The sequence below is a fragment of the Anolis sagrei genome, chromosome 9 (genome assembly GCF_037176765.1).
Source record: "Anolis sagrei isolate rAnoSag1 chromosome 9, rAnoSag1.mat, whole genome shotgun sequence".
NCBI classification, from domain to species: domain Eukaryota; kingdom Metazoa; phylum Chordata; class Lepidosauria; order Squamata; family Dactyloidae; genus Anolis; species Anolis sagrei.
This window is the reverse complement of record NC_090029.1, coordinates 32,987,137-33,005,168: the sequence shown is the minus strand read 5'-3', so window position 1 is coordinate 33,005,168 and position 18,032 is coordinate 32,987,137. Positions and strand designations below refer to the sequence as shown.

The 18,032-nt window shown below is 45.3% G+C and overlaps 1 protein-coding gene across 1 annotated transcript in view; it reads right to left on the bottom strand.

Annotated features, from left to right (window-relative positions):
- The window catches only part of ADAMTSL3 (ADAMTS like 3), a 218,405-nt gene that overhangs the window by 144,379 nt on the left and 55,994 nt on the right, over nt 1-18,032 (bottom strand). The window contains exons 4-5 of the mRNA XM_067471432.1: nt 2,380-2,507; nt 1,613-1,658 (exon numbers count right to left, since the gene is read on the bottom strand). Coding sequence (XP_067327533.1) covers nt 1,613-1,658; nt 2,380-2,507 — 174 coding nt within the window. The remainder of the gene's footprint in view (nt 1-1,612; nt 1,659-2,379; nt 2,508-18,032) is intronic.

The following is an 18,032-nucleotide window of genomic DNA, read 5'->3' as shown; positions in this document are numbered from 1 at the left end:
CTTTCCTTTCCCCCGACTTCTGTCTTGAGCCTGAGAAGCGTTTTAAAGCAGAGTGGATGAATTCCCTCCCTTTCCTTTCCCCCGACTTCTGTCTTGAGCCTGAGAAGTGTTTTAAACCAGAGTGGATGAATTCCCTCCCTTTCCTTTCCCCCGACTTCTGTCTTAAGCCAGAGAAGTGTTTTAAACCAGAGTGGATGAATTCCCCCCCTTTCCTTTCGCCCGACTTCTGTCTTGAGCCTGAGAAGCGTTTTAAAGCAGAGTGGATGAATTCCCTCCCTTTCCTTTCCCCCGACTTCTGTCTTGAGCCTGAGAAGCGTTTTAAACCAGAGTGGATGAATTCCCTCCCTTTCCTTTCCCCCGACTTCTGTCTTAAACCAGATAAGTGTTTTAAAGCAGAGTGGATGAATTCCCTCCCTTTCCTTTCCCCCGACTTCTGTCTTGAACCTGAGAAGCGTTTTAAAGCACAGTGGATGAATTCCACCCCCTTCCTTTCCCCCAGCTTCTGTCTTGAGCCAGAGAAGCGTTTTAAACCAGAGTGGATAAATCCCCTCCCCTTCCTTTCCCCCAGCTTCTGTCTTAAACCAGAGAAGCGTTTTAAAGTAGAGTGGATGAATTGCCACAGGGGGGCTTACCTTCCCAAACTACATTTATCAGAATGCTGTGTTCTCAGTCCCAAAAAGAAAAATGGGTTCCCCTGAAACTGTGGAGACCAAATTCCACTGATAGTGGTGATATGAGAATAACTAAATTAACTCAATGTATATATTACAAATACACATATCAAAAACTGCCACATACACATAAGTAGCCCCTCATTTCTGATGATGAGCACTGCATTCTGGGAAAAGTAGTTTAGGGCAGGGCCTTTTGCATTCTCTACCATAGGGGACTTGCCTCCCAAACTACATTTCCCAGAATGCTGTGTTCTCAATCGCCCATTGAGGCTTTTTGATGCTGAGCACTACATTCTGTGAAAAGTAGTTTAGGGCAGGGCCTTTTGCATTCTCTGCCACAGGGGACTTGCTTCCCAAACTACATTTTCCAGTATGCTGTGTTCTCAATCCCCCCATTGGGGCTTTCTGATGCTGAGCACTGCATTCTGGGAAAAGTAGTTTAGGGCAGGGCCTTTTGCATTCTCTGCCACAGGGGACTCGCCTCCCAAACTACATTCCCCAGAGTGCTGCGTTCTCATTCCCACCACTGGGGCTTTCTGATGATGAGCACTGCATTCTGGGAAAAGTAGTTAAGGGCAGGGCCTTCTACATTCTCTGCCACAGGGGGCCTCACCTTCCCAAACCACAATTCTCAGGGGAACGTTACTTCTTCATGCAGGCACAAAGCAAAGACACCTTGAGTTACAGAGATTCAGGAAACAGAGGTGAAACATAAAACTACAGACAAATGCCACAGCATTCCCTCTGTCCCTCATTCCTCTGTATACAAATGTTGATGCTTCTTCATTTCCAACAAGGATCATATCTATGCACGCAAGTGTAGCTGCTCAGGATCGCTGGGACTGAGGGTTTCACTTCATTGCTATCCTAAAAATAGTGTACAGCTGCTAGATTTGATGATACAAAGCACGCAAATAAAAATAATAGATGAGACTCACGTTATTGCTGCAGGTTTTGTATCGGATATTCCTGCCTTCACAGTTCCTAGAGGAGAAAAACACAAGATGAGAATTCAGTGCCTAGTAGAAGTACCACTGAAATTGAATCACAGAGTCATAGAGTTGGAGGAGACCACAAAGGCCATCCAGTCCAACCCCCTGCTACACAGGAAGATGCACTCAAAACACTCCCAACAGATGGCCATAATTTTTTTTAAATCCTGGGCATATATCATTGTGCCTAGTAGAAGTACCATTGATATGGAATAATAGACTCTCTGGATGTGGGTGAACTATAATTCCCAAACTCAAGGTCAATGTCCACCAAACCTTTCCAGTTTTTTCTGTTGGTCATGGGAGCCTTGTGTGCTAAGTTTGGCCCAATTCCATCATTGGTGGAGTTCAGAATGCTCTTTGATTGTTGGTGAACTATAAATCCCAGCAATGACAATTCCCAAATGACAAAATCAATTTTTTTGAGTGGAGGACATAAATTGGACTGTTAGGTGTCTTGTGTCCAAATTTGGTATCAATTCCCCCAGTGGTTTTTGGGTTCTGATGGTAGCACGAACTAACGTTACATTTTTATTTATATGGATGTGTCCCAAACGGTGGGGAAGAGGAGGAGGAGGAAGAGGAAGAAGTCACTGTTTTCATATTATAATGTATTGCATTTTGTAGCTGTACTCTGTTTTCTCTCTGTTTCAAGAGTAACGTAAGTCTTCTGAATAACCCTCAGAATCTCAGGTATGATCTAAATCACCAACCTGCCATTTAAACACCTTCTCAGAGAATAGGATGCGCCTCCTCCGCAGGTTCGTGAGCACTCACTCCAGGCTCCCCAGGCATCCCAGCCGCCTTCTTTAGCATCATCCAACTGGGGAATTCTTGAGGTCTGGAAACATGGCAGAAAGTAAAGGAACTCAGCTGATCAGGAAAGTTGTCTGATTTTCAAATTCTTTAATCAAATTATCTAAAACCTCTAAAGCAGTGGGTCAGGACCACTGGGGGGGGGGATCGTAAGGGGGTGTCAGAAGGGTCACCAAAAACCATCAGAAAACTGTATTTTCTGTTGGTCATGGGGGTTCTGTGTGGGAAGTTTGACCCAATACTATCGTTGTTGGGGTTCAGAATGCTCTTTGATTGTAGGTTAACTATAAATCCCAGCAACTATAACTTCCAAATGTCAAGGTCTATTTTCCCCAAACTCCACCAGTGTTCACATATGTGCATCTTGAGTATCTGTGTCAAGTGTGGTCCACCACCTGAGCTCTGCGAGTGCAGCATTTTTCCGAATGAAGCAGAGAGTGTTTGAGGACCGGGACATCCGTAGGGATACCAAGGTGCTTTTCTATAAAGCTATTGTCCTCCCCACCCTGCTCTATGCCTGCAAAACATGGACTGTCTACAGACGTCACATGCAACTCCTAGAACGATTCCATCAGCGCTGCCTCCGGAAAATCCTGCAAATCTCTTGGGAAGACAAGCGGACAAACATCAGCGTGCTGGAAGAAGCAAAGACCACCAGCATTGAAGTGATGGTCCTCCGCCATCAACTCCGCTGGACCGGCCATGTTGTCCGGATGCCTGACCACCGTCTCCCAAAGCAGCGCTGCCTCCGGAAAATCCTGCAAATCTCTTGGGAAGACAAGCGGACAAACATCAGCGTGCTGAAAGAAGCAAAGACCACCAGCATTGAAGCGATGGTCCTCTGCCACCAACTCCGCTGGACCGGCCACGTTGTCCGGATACCTGACCACCATCTCCCAAAGCAGTTGCTCTACTCTGAACTTAAAAACTGAAAATGGAATGTTGGTGGACAGGAAAAGAGATTTAAAGATGGGCTCAAAGCCAACCTTATAAACTCTGGCATAGACACTGAGAACTGGGAAGCCCTGGCCCTTGAGCGCTCCAGCTGGAGGTCAGCTGTGACCAGCAGTGCTGCAGAATTCGAGGAGGCACGAGTGGAGGGTGAAAGAGAGAAACGTGCCAGGAGGAAGGCGCGTCAAGCCAACCCCGACCGGGACCGCCTTCCACCTGGAAACCAATGCCTTCACTGTGGGAGAAGATGCCGGTCAAGAATAGGGCTCCACAGCCACCTATGAATCCACAAGGAAACCCATCATGGGATTGCCTAAGTAAGTAAGTAAGTAAGGTCCACATCCACTCATGTTTAACTTGTTGTCCACGAGAACTCCAAGATCTTTTTCACACGTACTGCTCTCGAGCCAGGCATTGTCCCCCGTTCTGTATCTTTGCATTTCATTCTGCTGTTATATATCCATTCATAACATTTTTATGACACAGGAGGCAAAACTTTTTGACCCACCCTTGCATTATCGCCATGAAGAACCCCTTTTAGCTCAATGTTTATGTATCTAACAGGAGTGACATCCTGCTACCTGTATAAAGCCTGGAAAGGTCAGGAATAGAATCCTATGGAAAATACAGATGATTAGGTGTTCTTGATATGCAGCTACATCTCCCGGCATCAGTGCCACTTAATCTAACCCACCGAAGGCCAAGATGAATTTCTTTGTCAATATACTTTATTTTGTAAAAGCAGTATTCAGTAAGGTTTGCCGTGGCAATGTTTCAGACCAATGGGAAGAGCTAAGGAAAAGTCGTTATTGTTGCTTTTTGAAAAAGAAGGCCTTTCCCTAATATTAACTTGGGTAGGCCAACACTAATGCATTTTCAGGTTAGCAGATTTGAGTCAGAAGCGTAGGAAATACAAGCGCATATTAGGGTGGCTATACATAGACTTGCACATAAAAGACATAGGCACATGCTTTCCTGGATTTCATTCCATATACCTGTTTCCTGGCATATAATTCAGGGTCTTATATTAATAAGCTTATTTTCAGCGTATTTCCAAATAGACTTTTTAATAGAATGTAACTAGGGCTTGTTTTTGAAGTAGGGCTTATATTTTTAGCATCCTCAGAAATCCTGAAAAGTCATGCTAGGGTATGTTTCCAGGGTAGGTCTTATTTCAGGGCAACAGGGTAGACATTTGCATAGAAAGATAAAGGTTTCCCCTCAACATTAAGTCTTGTTGTTGTTCATTCGTTTAGTCGTCTCCGACTCTTCGTGACCTCATGGTCCAGCCCACGCCAGAGCTCCCTGTCGGCCGTCACCACCCCCAGCTCCTTCAAGGTCAGTCCAGTCACTTCAAGGATGCCATCCATCCATCTTGCCCTTGGTCGGCCCCTCTTCCTTTTGCCTTCCACTTTCCCCAGCATCATTCCCTTCTCTAGACTTTCCTGTCTCCTCATGATGTGGCCAAAGTACTTCCACTTTGTCTCTAGTCTCCTTCCCTCCAGTGAGCAGCCGGGCTTTACTTCCTGGAGGATGGACTGGTTGGATCTTCTCGCAGTCCAAGGCACTCTCAGCACTTTCCTCCAACACCACAGCTCAAAAGCATCTCTCTTCCTTCGCTCAGCCTTCCCTAAGGTCCAGCTCTCACATCCGTAGGTGACTACAGGGAAGACCATGGCTTTGACTAGGCGGATCTTGGTTGCCAGTCTGATGTCTCTACTCTTTACTATTTTATCGAGACTGGACATTGCTCTCCTCCCAAGAAGGAAGCGTCTCCTGATTTCCTGGCCACAGTCTGCATCTGCAGTCATCTTTGCACCTAGAAATACAAAGTCTGTCACTTTGTATTTCTAGACATTAAGTCTAGTCGAGTCCAATCTTGGGGGATGGTGCCCATCTCTGCTACAGAGCCAACGTTGTCGGTAGACACCTCCAACGGTAGACACCTCCAACGTCATGTGGCCAGCATGACTGCATGGAGTGCCGTTACCTTCCCACTGAAGGGGTCAATAGCTTTATAAACTATTGATAAATAGCTTCTTTATAAAGCTATTGTATTTGTAAACGCTTGCTCGAATAGCCACATTTTAACTTGCCTCCGAAACAGCAAGAGGGAGGGAGCAGACCTGATTTCCCTAGGGAGGGCATTCCATAGCCAAGGGGCCACCACTGAAAAGGCCCTGTCTCTCGTTCCCTTCAAACGTACTTGTGACGAAGGCGGGACCGAGAGCAGGGCCTCCCCAGATGATCTTAAAGTCCTCAGTGGTTCGTAGGAGGAGATAGGTTCGGACAGGTAAGTTGGGCCAGAACCGTTTAGGGCTTTATAAGCTAAAGGCAGCACTTTGAATTGGGCCCGGTAGCAAATTGGCAGCCAGTGGAGCTGGCGCAACAAGGCGGTTGTATGCTTCCTGAGCGCCGCTCCTGTTAGCAACCGTTCGTTGGACTACTTGAAGCTTCTGGACTGTCTTCAAAAGCAACCCCACATAGAGAGTGTTGCAGTGGTCTATACGGGATGTAACCAGAGCGTGGACTACCGTGGCCAAGTCAGACTTCCCAAGGTACGGGCGCAGCTGGCGTACAAGTTTTAGTTGTGCAAATGCTCCCCTGGTCACCGCCGAGATCTGAGGTTCCAGGCTCAGCGATGAGTCCAGGATCACACCCCAGCTGCGAACCTGCGTCTTCAGGGGGAGTGGAACCCTGTCTAACACAGGCTGTAACCCTATGCCCTGTCCGGCCTTGCGACTGACCAGGAGGACCTCTGTCTTGTCTGGATTCAATCTCAATTTGTTCACCCTCATCCAGACCGTCACAGCGGTCAAGCACCGGTTCAGGACCTGGACAGCCTCCTTAGTAGAAGGTGGAAAGGAGTGACAGAGTTGGACATCATCTGCGTACAGATGACACAGGCACCCTGAAACTCTGGATGATCTCCCCCAGCGGCTTCATGTATATGTTGAACAACATGAGAGACAATATTGAGCCCTGAGGAACCCCACAAGACAAAGGATGTGGGGTTGAATAGGTGTCTCCCAACAACACCTTCGGGGTACGACTTCCAGAGTCACTGTGAAACAGTCGTGTGGCCGGCATGACTGCATGGAGCGCCGTTACCTTCCCACCTATTGATCTACTCACATTTGCATGTTTTCGTACTGCTAGATTGGCAGAAGCTAGCAACAGAGCTAGCCGAACAAATAAACATTAACTAAACCCAGAACACTAAAATATGGAGATCAATAAAACAGAGGGGCAATTTAAAAAAATACAACAAAGACAGCATGAAATAAATATAATGAAGGAAAAATAACATGTTAAAGACTTTGTGATGTCTTTACAAAAGGAGGTACTATAAGGATCATCTAGTACTGTGTTTCTCAACCTGGGGGTTGGGGCCCCTGTGGGGGTCGCAAGGGAGTGTCAGGGGGGGTCGCCAAAGAGCACAAAAAACATAGTATTTTTTGGGTTATTATAGGTTTTTTTCGGGCTATATGCCATGTTCTGGAGGCATTTTCTCCTCTAGAACATGGCCATAAATAGTATTTTTTGTTGGTCATGGGGGTTCTGTGTGGGAAGTTTGGTCCAATTCTATCGTTGATGGGGTTCAGAATGTTATTTCATTGTGGGTGAACTATAAATCCAAGCAACTACAACTCCAAAATATGAAGATCTATTTTCCCCAAACTCCTCCAGTGTTCACATTTGGGCATATTGAGTATTTGTGCCAAGTTTGGTCCAGATCCATCATTGTTTGAGTCCACAGTGCTCGCTGGATGTAGGTGAACTACAACTCCAAAAACTCAAGGTCAATGTCCACCAGACCCTCCCAATTCTGTGTGCCAAATTTGGTTCAATTCCATCATTGGTGGTGTTCAGAATGCTCTTTGGTTGTAAGTGAACTTTAAATCCCAGCAACTACAACTCCCAAATGAGAAAATCAATCCCCCAACCCCACCAGTAATCAAATTTGGGTGTATTTGGGTGTATTGTGCCAAATTTGGCCCAATGAATGAAAATATATACTGCCTATCAGATATTTACATTACGATTCATAACAGTTGCAAAATTACAGTTATGACGTAGCAACGAAAATAATGTTATGGTTGGGGGTCACCACCACATGAGGAACTACACTAAGGGGTCGCGGCATTAGGAAGGTTGACAACCACTGTTCTAGTACCTTAAAGATGGACTAAAAGAACAGCATTCAATTCTTCCTCACCAACTGCAAAGAAGCATGCCTAGCCATTTTAATGCAAGCAGTTTGGAATATATTACATTCTTTTTTCATGTGACCAGTGGAATGTGACTCTCGTTTTAAAAAAGAGAAACTGTGCCCCAGATTTATAAGATTTTGGAAAACACGGCCTTAAACCAACAAAAGCCTTAGAAAAGCAAATTAGCAAGCAATTCTCAAGCGTAGTCCCTAAACAAAATATTACTCTCCCCCGATCTTATTCATTTCTGCGAACCTCCAGATTCTTCCCAATTCAAGCGATGCCCACTTTGCTGGCTTTCCTTCCCCTTATTTGAATTTGTTTCACAGTGCAAGCAAATGTCATATGTAGATTTGATGGAAGTTGACAGCTAGTAAATCAAATATTATTTTGCGAGTAAATTACGAAGCCAGTTCAGACGACTTTTAACGCTTTTCCCATGGGACCAATGATTTGGACTGGCTGGAGTTTAAGTCAACAGTGTAGGCACTGCGTTAGTCAAATGATTACAAAGGAAGACTTGCCAACATAAATGAGAGCTTTGATCATCCTCAATGTTAAATTAGGTTTTTGGAACAAGATGCCAATCAGAACAATTGGTCCTTATCTACAGGAAACGTCATACTTGAATAAATGTGCAATAGAATCTAGAGCTGCATTTCTCAACCTGGGGGTTAGGACCCCTGGGGGTGAGGGTCACGAGGGGGTGTCAGAGGGGTCACCAAAGACCATCAGAAAACACAGTATTTTCTGTTGGTCATGGGGTTTCTGTGTGGGAACTTTGGCCCAGTTCTGTCATTGGTGGGGTTCGGAATGCTCTTTGATTGTAGGTGAACTATAAATCCCAGCAACTATAAATGTTAAGTCTATTTTCCCCAAACTCCACCAGTGTTCACATTTGGGCATATTGAGAATCCTTGCCAAGTTTGGTCCAAATCCATAATTGCTTGAGTCCACAAAACTCTCTGGATGTAGGTGAACTACAACTCCAAAACTCAAGGTCAATGCCCACCAAACCCTCACAAGTTTGGTTAAATTCCATCGTTAGAATGCTCTTTGATTGTAGTTCACTGATGGGGTTCAGAATGCTCTTTGATTGTAAGTGAACTATAAATCCCAGCAACTACAACTCCCAAATGTCAAGGTCTATTTTCCCCAAACTCCACCAATCTTCACATTTGGGCATATTGAGTATTAGTGCCAAGTTTGGTCCAGATCTATCATTGTTTGAGTCCACAGTGTTCTCTGGATGTGTTCTCCTAAAACCAAGGTCAATGCCTTGTATTTTCTGTTGGCCATGGGAGTTCTGTGTGCCAAGTTTGGTTCAATTCCATCGTTGGTGAGGTTCAGAATGCTCTTTGATTGTAGGTGAACTATAAATCCCAGCAAGTACAACTCCCAAATGACAAATTCAATCCCCCCCCCCCCCACTCCACCAGTATTAAAATTTGGGTGTATAGGGTATTTGTACCGAATTTGGTTGAGTGAATGAAAATACATTGTGCAGATATTTTAGAGTTGGGAAGTAGCAACGAAAATAATGTTATGGTTGGGGGTCGCCACAACATGAGGAACTTTATGAAGGGGTTACGGCATTAGGAAGGTTGAGAAACACTGCTCTAGAACATGGCCATATTGCCACCCAAAAAAACTACAGATTTAAAATGAAACGAAGGGAAATTGTGGGAGGAGCCAAAATACCCTAGTAAGGAAAAGTTCCGCCATTACCTTTTGCTCACTAAGCAGGTAGGTTAAGCGGTCAGCTATTTCATTAAGCTTTTACTAAACCAAAGCAATTTCTTTAACTAATAGCCTTTCTGGATCCCTCCCTCTCTTCTGTGTTGCATGGGGAAGCCCAGAGAGAGGGAGAGAAGGATGCCAAAGAAGTCATCTAGTTTGAGCCATCCTTCGTCTGTAGCTGCCACTTTCTTCCCGTTTGTGTTTCCCCACAACTGCCTTTTCTCTTTCCTGAGTCAAGATGCTTCTTTCCTCTTTTCCTGCCATCTGAGTTGTCTTTGTTGCTTTCTTTTCCTCTTGTCCATATCTCCCCAAATGCTGCTGCAAACATAGCTTATTTTCGTGCCTTTCCTGATAAAAAGCCCCCAGCAGCGCAATGGGTTAGTGTTTCTCAACCTTCCTAATGCCGCAACCCCTTAATACAGTTCCTCATGTTGAGGAGACCCCCAACCATAAAATCATTTTTGTTGCTACTTCATAACTGTCATTTTGCCACTGCTATGAATTGTAATGTAAATATCTGAGATGCACGATGTACTTTCATTCACTGGACCAAATTTGGCACAAATACCAGATACACACAAATTGGAATATTGGTGGGGTTGGGATAGGAGGATTGGTGGGAGAATGGGAGGATGGGGTTTGGTGGGCATTGACCTTGAGTTTGGGAGTTGTAGTTCAGCTACATACAGAGAGCACTGTGGGCTCAAACAATGATAGGTCTGTAGCAAACTTGGCACAAAAACTCAATATGACCAAATATGTACACTGGTGAAGTTTGGGGGAAATAGACCTTGACATTTGGGAGTTGTAGTTGCTGGGATTTATAGTTCACCTACATTCAAAGAGCATTCTGAACTACACCAATGATGGAATTGAACCAAACTTGGCACACAGAGCTCCCATGACCAATAGAATATACTTGGAGGGGTTTGGTGGGCATTGATCTTGAGTTTGGGAGTTGTAGTTCACCTACATCCAGAGATCGCTGTGAACTCAAACAATGATGAATCTGGACCAAACTCTACACGAATACTCAATATGCCCCAATGTGAACACTGGTGGAGTTTGGGGGAAATAGACCTTGATATTTGGGAGTTGTAGTTGCTGGGATTTATAGTTCACCTACAATCAAAGACCATTTTGAACCCCACCAACAATAGAATTGGGCCAAACTTCCCGCACAGAACCCCCATGACCAACAGAAAATACTGTTTTCTGGTGGTCTTTGGCAACCCCTTTGACACCCCCCCCCCCCCCGCAACCCCCTCAGGGGTCCTGACCCCAAGGTTGAGAAACGCTGGGTTAAACCCTTGTGCCAGCAGGACTGTAGACCGACAGGTCAGAGGTTCGAATCCAGAGAGAGTATGGGTGAGTTCCCTCTGTCAGCTCCAGCTCTCCATGCAGGGACATGAGAGAAGCCTCCCACAAGGATAGTGAAACATCAAAACATCCAAGTGTCCCCTGGGCAACGTTCTTGCAGATGACCAATTCTCTCACACCAAAGTTTCTCAAGTTGCTCCTGACAAACACACACACAAAAAAAACCTTAATGATGGGAATACTTGCAAGGCTGCAAGGAACCATTAGTTCCTTGCCAGGTCTCGTATAGACTTCCAAGATGAGGGGCCACATCACACGGTTAGCATTTTATTTATTTATTTACAGTATTTATATTCTGCCCTTCTCACCCCGCAGGGGACTCAGGGTGGATTACACTGTACACATATATGGCAAACATTCAATGCCAAAGACACACAACAGATATAGACAAACAGTCAGAGGCTATTTAACTTTTTCTGGCCGCCAGGGGAGCTGTCGCTTTCATCGTCCATCTGCGATGCTGATGAAGTGCTTCCGCATTCCCCGCATGCTTTTGCTGGAGTCGTTTTTATGGCCTCGTAAATTTTGTTAAATTAGCCTCCCCACACATAGGTGGTACCTAATTTTCCTACTTGACAGATGCAACTGTCTTTCGGGTTGCACAGGTCCACAACAAGCTACACAGTTGGTCGGAAGCTCACTCCACCCTACGCTGGCTTCGAACTCATGACCTTGTGGCCTCGTAAATTTTGTTAAATTAGCCTCCCCACACATAGGTGATACCTAATTTTCCTACTTGACAGATGCAACTGTCTTTCAGGTTGCAAAGGTCGACGACAAGCTACACATTTGGTTGGAAGCTCACTCCACCCTGGGCTGGCTTCGAACTCATGACCTTGTGGCCTCGTAAATTTTGTTAAATTAGCCTCCCCACACATAGGTGGTACCTAATTTTCCTACTTGACAGATGCAACTGTCTTTCAGGTTGCAAAGGTCCACAACAAGCTACACAGTTGGTCGGAAGCTCACTCCGCCCTGGGCTGGCTCCAAACTCATGACTTTGTGGCCTCGTAAATTTTGTTAAATTAGCCTCCCCACACATAGGTGGTACCTAATTTTCCTACTTGACAGATGCAACTGTCTTTCAGGTTGCAAAGGTCCACAACAAGCTATACAATTGGTCGGAAGCTCACTCCGTTCCAGGCTGGCTTCAAGCTCATGACTTTGTGGTCAGAAGTGATCTTAATGCTGCTGACACTCAGACAGCTGCGCCACAGTCCCAGTGCAATGATTTTAGGACAAACAAATCTCTTTCTGTGTTATGCGTACAGTGTTTTGTTTCCCAAGGGTTCAGAAATACTATGCTTCCCTGGCCCGTCTTGTTTAATCTCCATGCACTGGAATTCTCATAGATGTCACCCAACACCTTGTCATACATGCGAATGCTTTCGTGGGGACTGAGAATGAAGTCAGGCTCCATACAAAATGTTGGATTTAATGTTATGACTTGCTCAACCAGCCAGTAGGAAGCTGTCATGTCTGAGACAGCCAAGAGACTTGGCCTCTTGCCTGGTCCCATGCCCTCTGGTGGGAACTTGTGCAGCCGAGAGAGGCATGCGAGACATATATGGCTACGTACGCCACTGCGGCTGCCCACCACACCATTAAGCCTATGAACAGAACACATCGTCCTTGGAAAAGCATTGAACAGAATACCAGTTTTCCCTCTTAATGAGTGTGCCACTCATTTACCTGTGATTTATTGTTGTTGTAGTGCACCTTCCAAGTTTTACTATCCTTAGGTTCTTGTGGGTTTTTTCGGGCTATAGGGCCATGTTCTAGAGGCATTTCTCCTGACGTTTTGCCTGCATCTATGGCAAGCATCCTCAGATGTTCTCCAATTTCCGTGTGTCTTGGAACAGTTTCTCCCCGTAGAGATGTTCAATGTATTGTCGAAGGCTTTCAAGGCTGGAATCACTGGGTTCTTGTGGGTTTTTTCGGGCTATATGGCCATGTTCTAGAGGTATTTCTCCTGACGTTTCGCCTGCATCTATGGCAAGCATCCTCAGATGTTCTCCAATTTCCGTGTGTCTTGGAACAGTTTCTCCCCGTAGAGATGTTCAATGTATTGTCGAAGGCTTTCATGGCTGGAATCACTAGGTTGTTGTGGGTTTTTTCGGGCTATAGGGCCATGTTCTAGAGGCATTTCTCCTGACGTTTCCCCTGCATCTATGGCAAGCATCCTCAGAGGTTCTCCAATTTCTGTGTGTCTTGGAACAGTTTCTCCCTGTAGAGATGTTCAATGTATTGTCGAAGGCTTTCATGGCTGGAATCACTAGGTTGTTGTGGGTTTTTTCGGGCTATAGGGCCATGTTCTAGAGGCATTTCTCCTGACGTTTCGCCTGCATCTATGGCAAGCATCCTCAGAGGTTCTCCAATTTCCGTGTGTCTTGGAACAGTTTCTCCCCGTAGAGATGTTCAATGTATTGTCGAAGGCTTTCATGGCTGGAATCACTAGGTTCTTGTGTATTTTTTCGGGCTATAGGGCCATGTTCTAGAGGCATTTCTCCTGACGTTTCGCCTGCATCTATGGCAAGCATCCTCAGATGTTCTCCAATTTCCGTGTGTCTTGGAACAGTTTCTCCCCGTAGAGATGTTCAATGTATTGTCGAAGGCTTTCATGGCTGGAATCACTAGGTTCTTGTGGGTTTTTTCGGGCTATAGGGCCATGTTCTACAGGCATTTCTCCTGACGTTTCGCCTGCATCTATGGCAAGCATCCTCAGAGGTTCTCCAATTTCCGTGTGTCTTGGAACAGTTTCTCCCCGTAGAGATGTTCAATGTATTGTTGAAGGCTTTCATGGCTGGAATCACTCAGTCTTGTGGGTTTTTTCGGGCTATAGGGCCATGTTCTACAGGCATTTCTCCTGACGTTTCGCCTGCATCTATGGCAAGCATCCTCAGAGGTTCTCCAATTTCCGTGTGTCTTGGAACAGTTTCTCCCCGTAGAGATGTTCAATGTATTGTCGAAGGCTTTCATGGCTGGAATCACTAGGTTCTTGTGTATTTTTTCGGGCTATAGGGCCATGTTCTAGAGGCATTTCTCCTGACGTTTCGCCTGCATCTATGGCAAGCATCCTCAGATGTTCTCCAATTTCCGTGTGTCTTGGAACAGTTTCTCCCCGTAGAGATGTTCAATGTATTGTCGAAGGCTTTCATGGCTGGAATCACTAGGTTCTTGTGGGTTTTTTCGGGCTATAGGGCCATGTTCTACAGGCATTTCTCCTGACGTTTCGCCTGCATCTATGGCAAGCATCCTCAGAGGTTCTCCAATTTCCGTGTGTCTTGGAACAGTTTCTCCCCGTAGAGATGTTCAATGTATTGTTGAAGGCTTTCATGGCTGGAATCACTCAGTCTTGTGGGTTTTTTCGGGCTATAGGGCCATGTTCTACAGGCATTTCTCCTGACGTTTCGCCTGCATCTATGGCAAGCATCCTCAGAGGTTCTCCAATTTCCGTGTGTCTTGGAACAGTTTCTCCCCGTAGAGATGTTCAATGTATTGTCGAAGGCTTTCATGGCTGGAATCACTAGGTTCTTGTGTATTTTTTCGGGCTATAGGGCCATGTTCTAGAGGCATTTCTCCTGACGTTTCGCCTGCATCTATGGCAAGCATCCTCAGATGTTCTCCAATTTCCGTGTGTCTTGGAACAGTTTCTCCCCGTAGAGATGTTCAATGTATTGTCGAAGGCTTTCATGGCTGGAATCACTAGGTTCTTGTGGGTTTTTTCGGGCTATAGGGCCATGTTCTACAGGCATTTCTCCTGACGTTTCGCCTGCATCTATGGCAAGCATCCTCAGAGGTTCTCCAATTTCCGTGTGTCTTGGAACAGTTTCTCCCCGTAGAGATGTTCAATGTATTGTTGAAGGCTTTCATGGCTGGAATCACTCAGTCTTGTGGGTTTTTTCGGGCTATAGGGCCATGTTCTAGAGGCATTTCTCCTGACGTTTCGCCTGCATCTATGGCAAGCATCCTCAGAGGTTCTCCAATTTCTGTGTGTCTTGGAACAGTTTCTCCCCGTAGAGATGTTCAATGTATTGTCGAAGGCTTTCATGGCCGGAATCACTAGGTTGTTGTGGGTTTTTTCGGGCTATAGGGCCATGTTCTAGAGGCATTTCTCCTGACGTTTCGCCTGCATCTATGGCAAGCATCCTCAGAGGTTCTCCAATTTCTGTGTGTCTTGGAACAGTTTCTCCCCGTAGAGATGTTCAATGTATTGTCAAAGGCTTTCATGGCTGGAATCACTAGGTTTTACCATCCTTGTTGGAGGCTTCTCGTATGTTCCCGCATGGGGAGCTGGAGCTGACAGAGGGAGCTCATCCACGCTCTCTCCAGATTCGAACCTGCGACCTGTTGGTCTTCGGTCCTGCCGGTACAAGAGTTTAACCCATTGCACCACCAAGGGCTCCTTGTCCCCTGGGCAACGTCCTTGCAGACTGCCAATTCCCTCACACGCAGAAGCGACTTGCAGTTTCTCTAGTCCAGTGGTTCTCAACGTTCCTAATACCACGACCCCTTAATAAAGTTCCTCATGTTGTGGTGACCCCCAGCCATTAAATTATTTTCGTTGCTACTTCATAATTGTAATTTTGCTACTGTTATGAATCATTATGTAAATATCTGAAATGCAGGATGTATTCTCATTCACTGGACCAAATTTGGGACAAATACCCAATATGCCCAAATTTGAATACTGGTGGGGTTGGGATGGGAGGATTGGTGGGAGAATGGGAGGATGGGGTTTGGTGGGCGTTGACCTGGAGTTTGGGAGTTGTAGTTCAGCTACATCCAGAGAGCACTGTGGGCTCAAACAATGATGAGTCTGTACCAAACTTGGCACAAATACTCAATATGAGCAAATGTGTACACTGGTGAAGTTTGGGGGAAATAGACCTTGACATTTGGGAGTTGTAGTTGCTGGGATTTATAGTTCACCTACATTCAAAGAGCATTCTGAACGACACCAATGATGGAATTGAACCAAACTTGGCACACAGAGCTCCCATGACCAATAGAATATACTTGGAAGGGTTTGGTGGGCATTGACCTTGAGTTTGGGAGTTGTAGTTCTCCTACATCCAGAGAGCACTGTAGACTCAAACAATGATGGATCTGGATCAAACTTGGCATGGATATTCAATATGCCCAAATGTGAACACTGGTGAAGTTCGGGGAAAATAGACCTTGACATTGGGGAGTTGTAGTTGCTGGGATTTATAGTTCACCCACTACCAAAAAGCATTCTGAAGCCCACCAATGATAGAATTAGGCCAAACTTCCCACACAGAACTCCCATGACCAACAGAAAATACTGTCTGTGATGGTCTTTGGTGACCCCTCTGATACCCCCTCGCGACCCCTTCAGGGGTCCCGACCCCCAGGTTGAGAACCACTGCTCTAGTCGCTACTGACATGGAAAAAAAACCTTTCCAAGTTATTTCTGACTGAAAGGCAACTCTAAGGTCATGATGTTGTCTTGGCCCCATTGCCATTGTTTCCCTCTGTGTCTGCAAAAAGAGTGTGGCTTGGGTCACCCAGCGGAGAATCCCACCTTGCAACACTTACTGAATGCAATATTTCTTTCCTACTGACTTAGCAATAAAGAATTCAGTGTGGCCCTTGAATTCTGTGCGTCTGGCAGAGAGGTATTGTATATCTACAGCAGAATTTGCTCCAGATTCTTATACAAAATGGTCTTTAATAGATAAGGTGTTGACACTAACCGCAGGTCCTCTCTGGTGGGTTATGCAGCTGTTATAACATGACGATTAAATTCCAGATGTAATTTAAGCACATCCCTCACTTTTAGCCTGAAACTGGTCCTTTGAATTATGTGTATAACATCACTAGTAACCCAAAAGGAAAAATGCATAATTCCTCTATATGTTTTAATGTAATTCCTTTAAGTTAAACACACTACAGATATGTTGTCGAAGGCTTTCATGGCCAGAATCACTGGTGTTGCTGTGAGTTTTCCAGGATGTATGGCCATGTTCCAGAAGCATTCTCTCCTGACCTTTCGCCCACATCTATGACAGGCACCCACAGAGGTTGTGAGGTCAGTTGGACCACCAAACGCAGAACTGCTCAAACACAAATCAAGGAACATGAAAGGCACTGCAGACTAATTCAACCAGAGAAATCAGCGATAGCAGAGCACCTGATGAACCAACCTGGACTGTGCCGTCGCACCTGGGGACTATAGCTCTTAGTGAAAGAGGCATGGACGTGACATCTTTCCCCAGGGGATTGCTTCTTGCCCTCCTTTAGGAAACTGGAACTCCCAAAGACTCAAAACACTGTAAATAACTCAAAATAAGTTTTATTGTTCACAAAGAGTTATCTTTCTCAGGCATAAGCTTGATGTTCCAACAGGGATAAAGGAAATATACTTTACAATCTCTGAAGTCCAAGGAGTTTGCAGCTGATAAGCTTTTCCTGTTTCCTTTCTCCTCAATGGCTGTGAATATCGGAATAAACACAAGCCCAGTCCAATGGCCTATGTTGAAGGGACAAGACCTTCCTCTGGTGCCAAAAGAACCGGTTTGAAGGCACTTGGGTCTCCTCAATGTTGTCCAGGACGATCTGGACATAAAGCATGAGTCCCAAGGGTAAAAAACCTTAGAATTGGTGCTGAGAGGTAATTTAATCAGGGGCTTTGAGAGCCAAGTCTCTTACTCACGTCCATCCGATAGAAACTCTGATGGCAGAATGAAAAAGAGAAGCACTCCCCTCCTCCAGAAGAGGTGGAGCCAAACAATTGAGCTTGAGAAAGCAATTCAACTGGTGCAAACAACACTGATTGACAGCTATAAATAACCAATCAATCCAACTATACATAAGCAGGGTAAAAAGGCAGGATTAAGCATGATACAAGTTTAAATCTTGTAACTAACAGTTCTACACATAAGTGGCGCCACTCGTGCCGTCACATGGACACAGCATATTATTTGAAGATACAGAAACGCTGGGCCAGTCTAACAACAACCATGTCAAATTACACAGGTAAACCACTGAAATCCACAAGCATGTGGACAACTTCAACAGAAAGGCAGAATCCATGAAAATGAACAAAATCTGTCTACCAGTATCAACAAACTCTAAAATCAGGACAGTAAATACAGAGCAACACTAAAAAAACCTCCAAACAAACAGGGGAATTTCAGACAAGAATCAATCAGGGCCAGTTAACACCTTCCAACAAAAGATCCCCCAGGCCTGCTGACTGAAAGGTCGGTGGTTCAAATCCAAGGAGTGGGGTGAGCTCC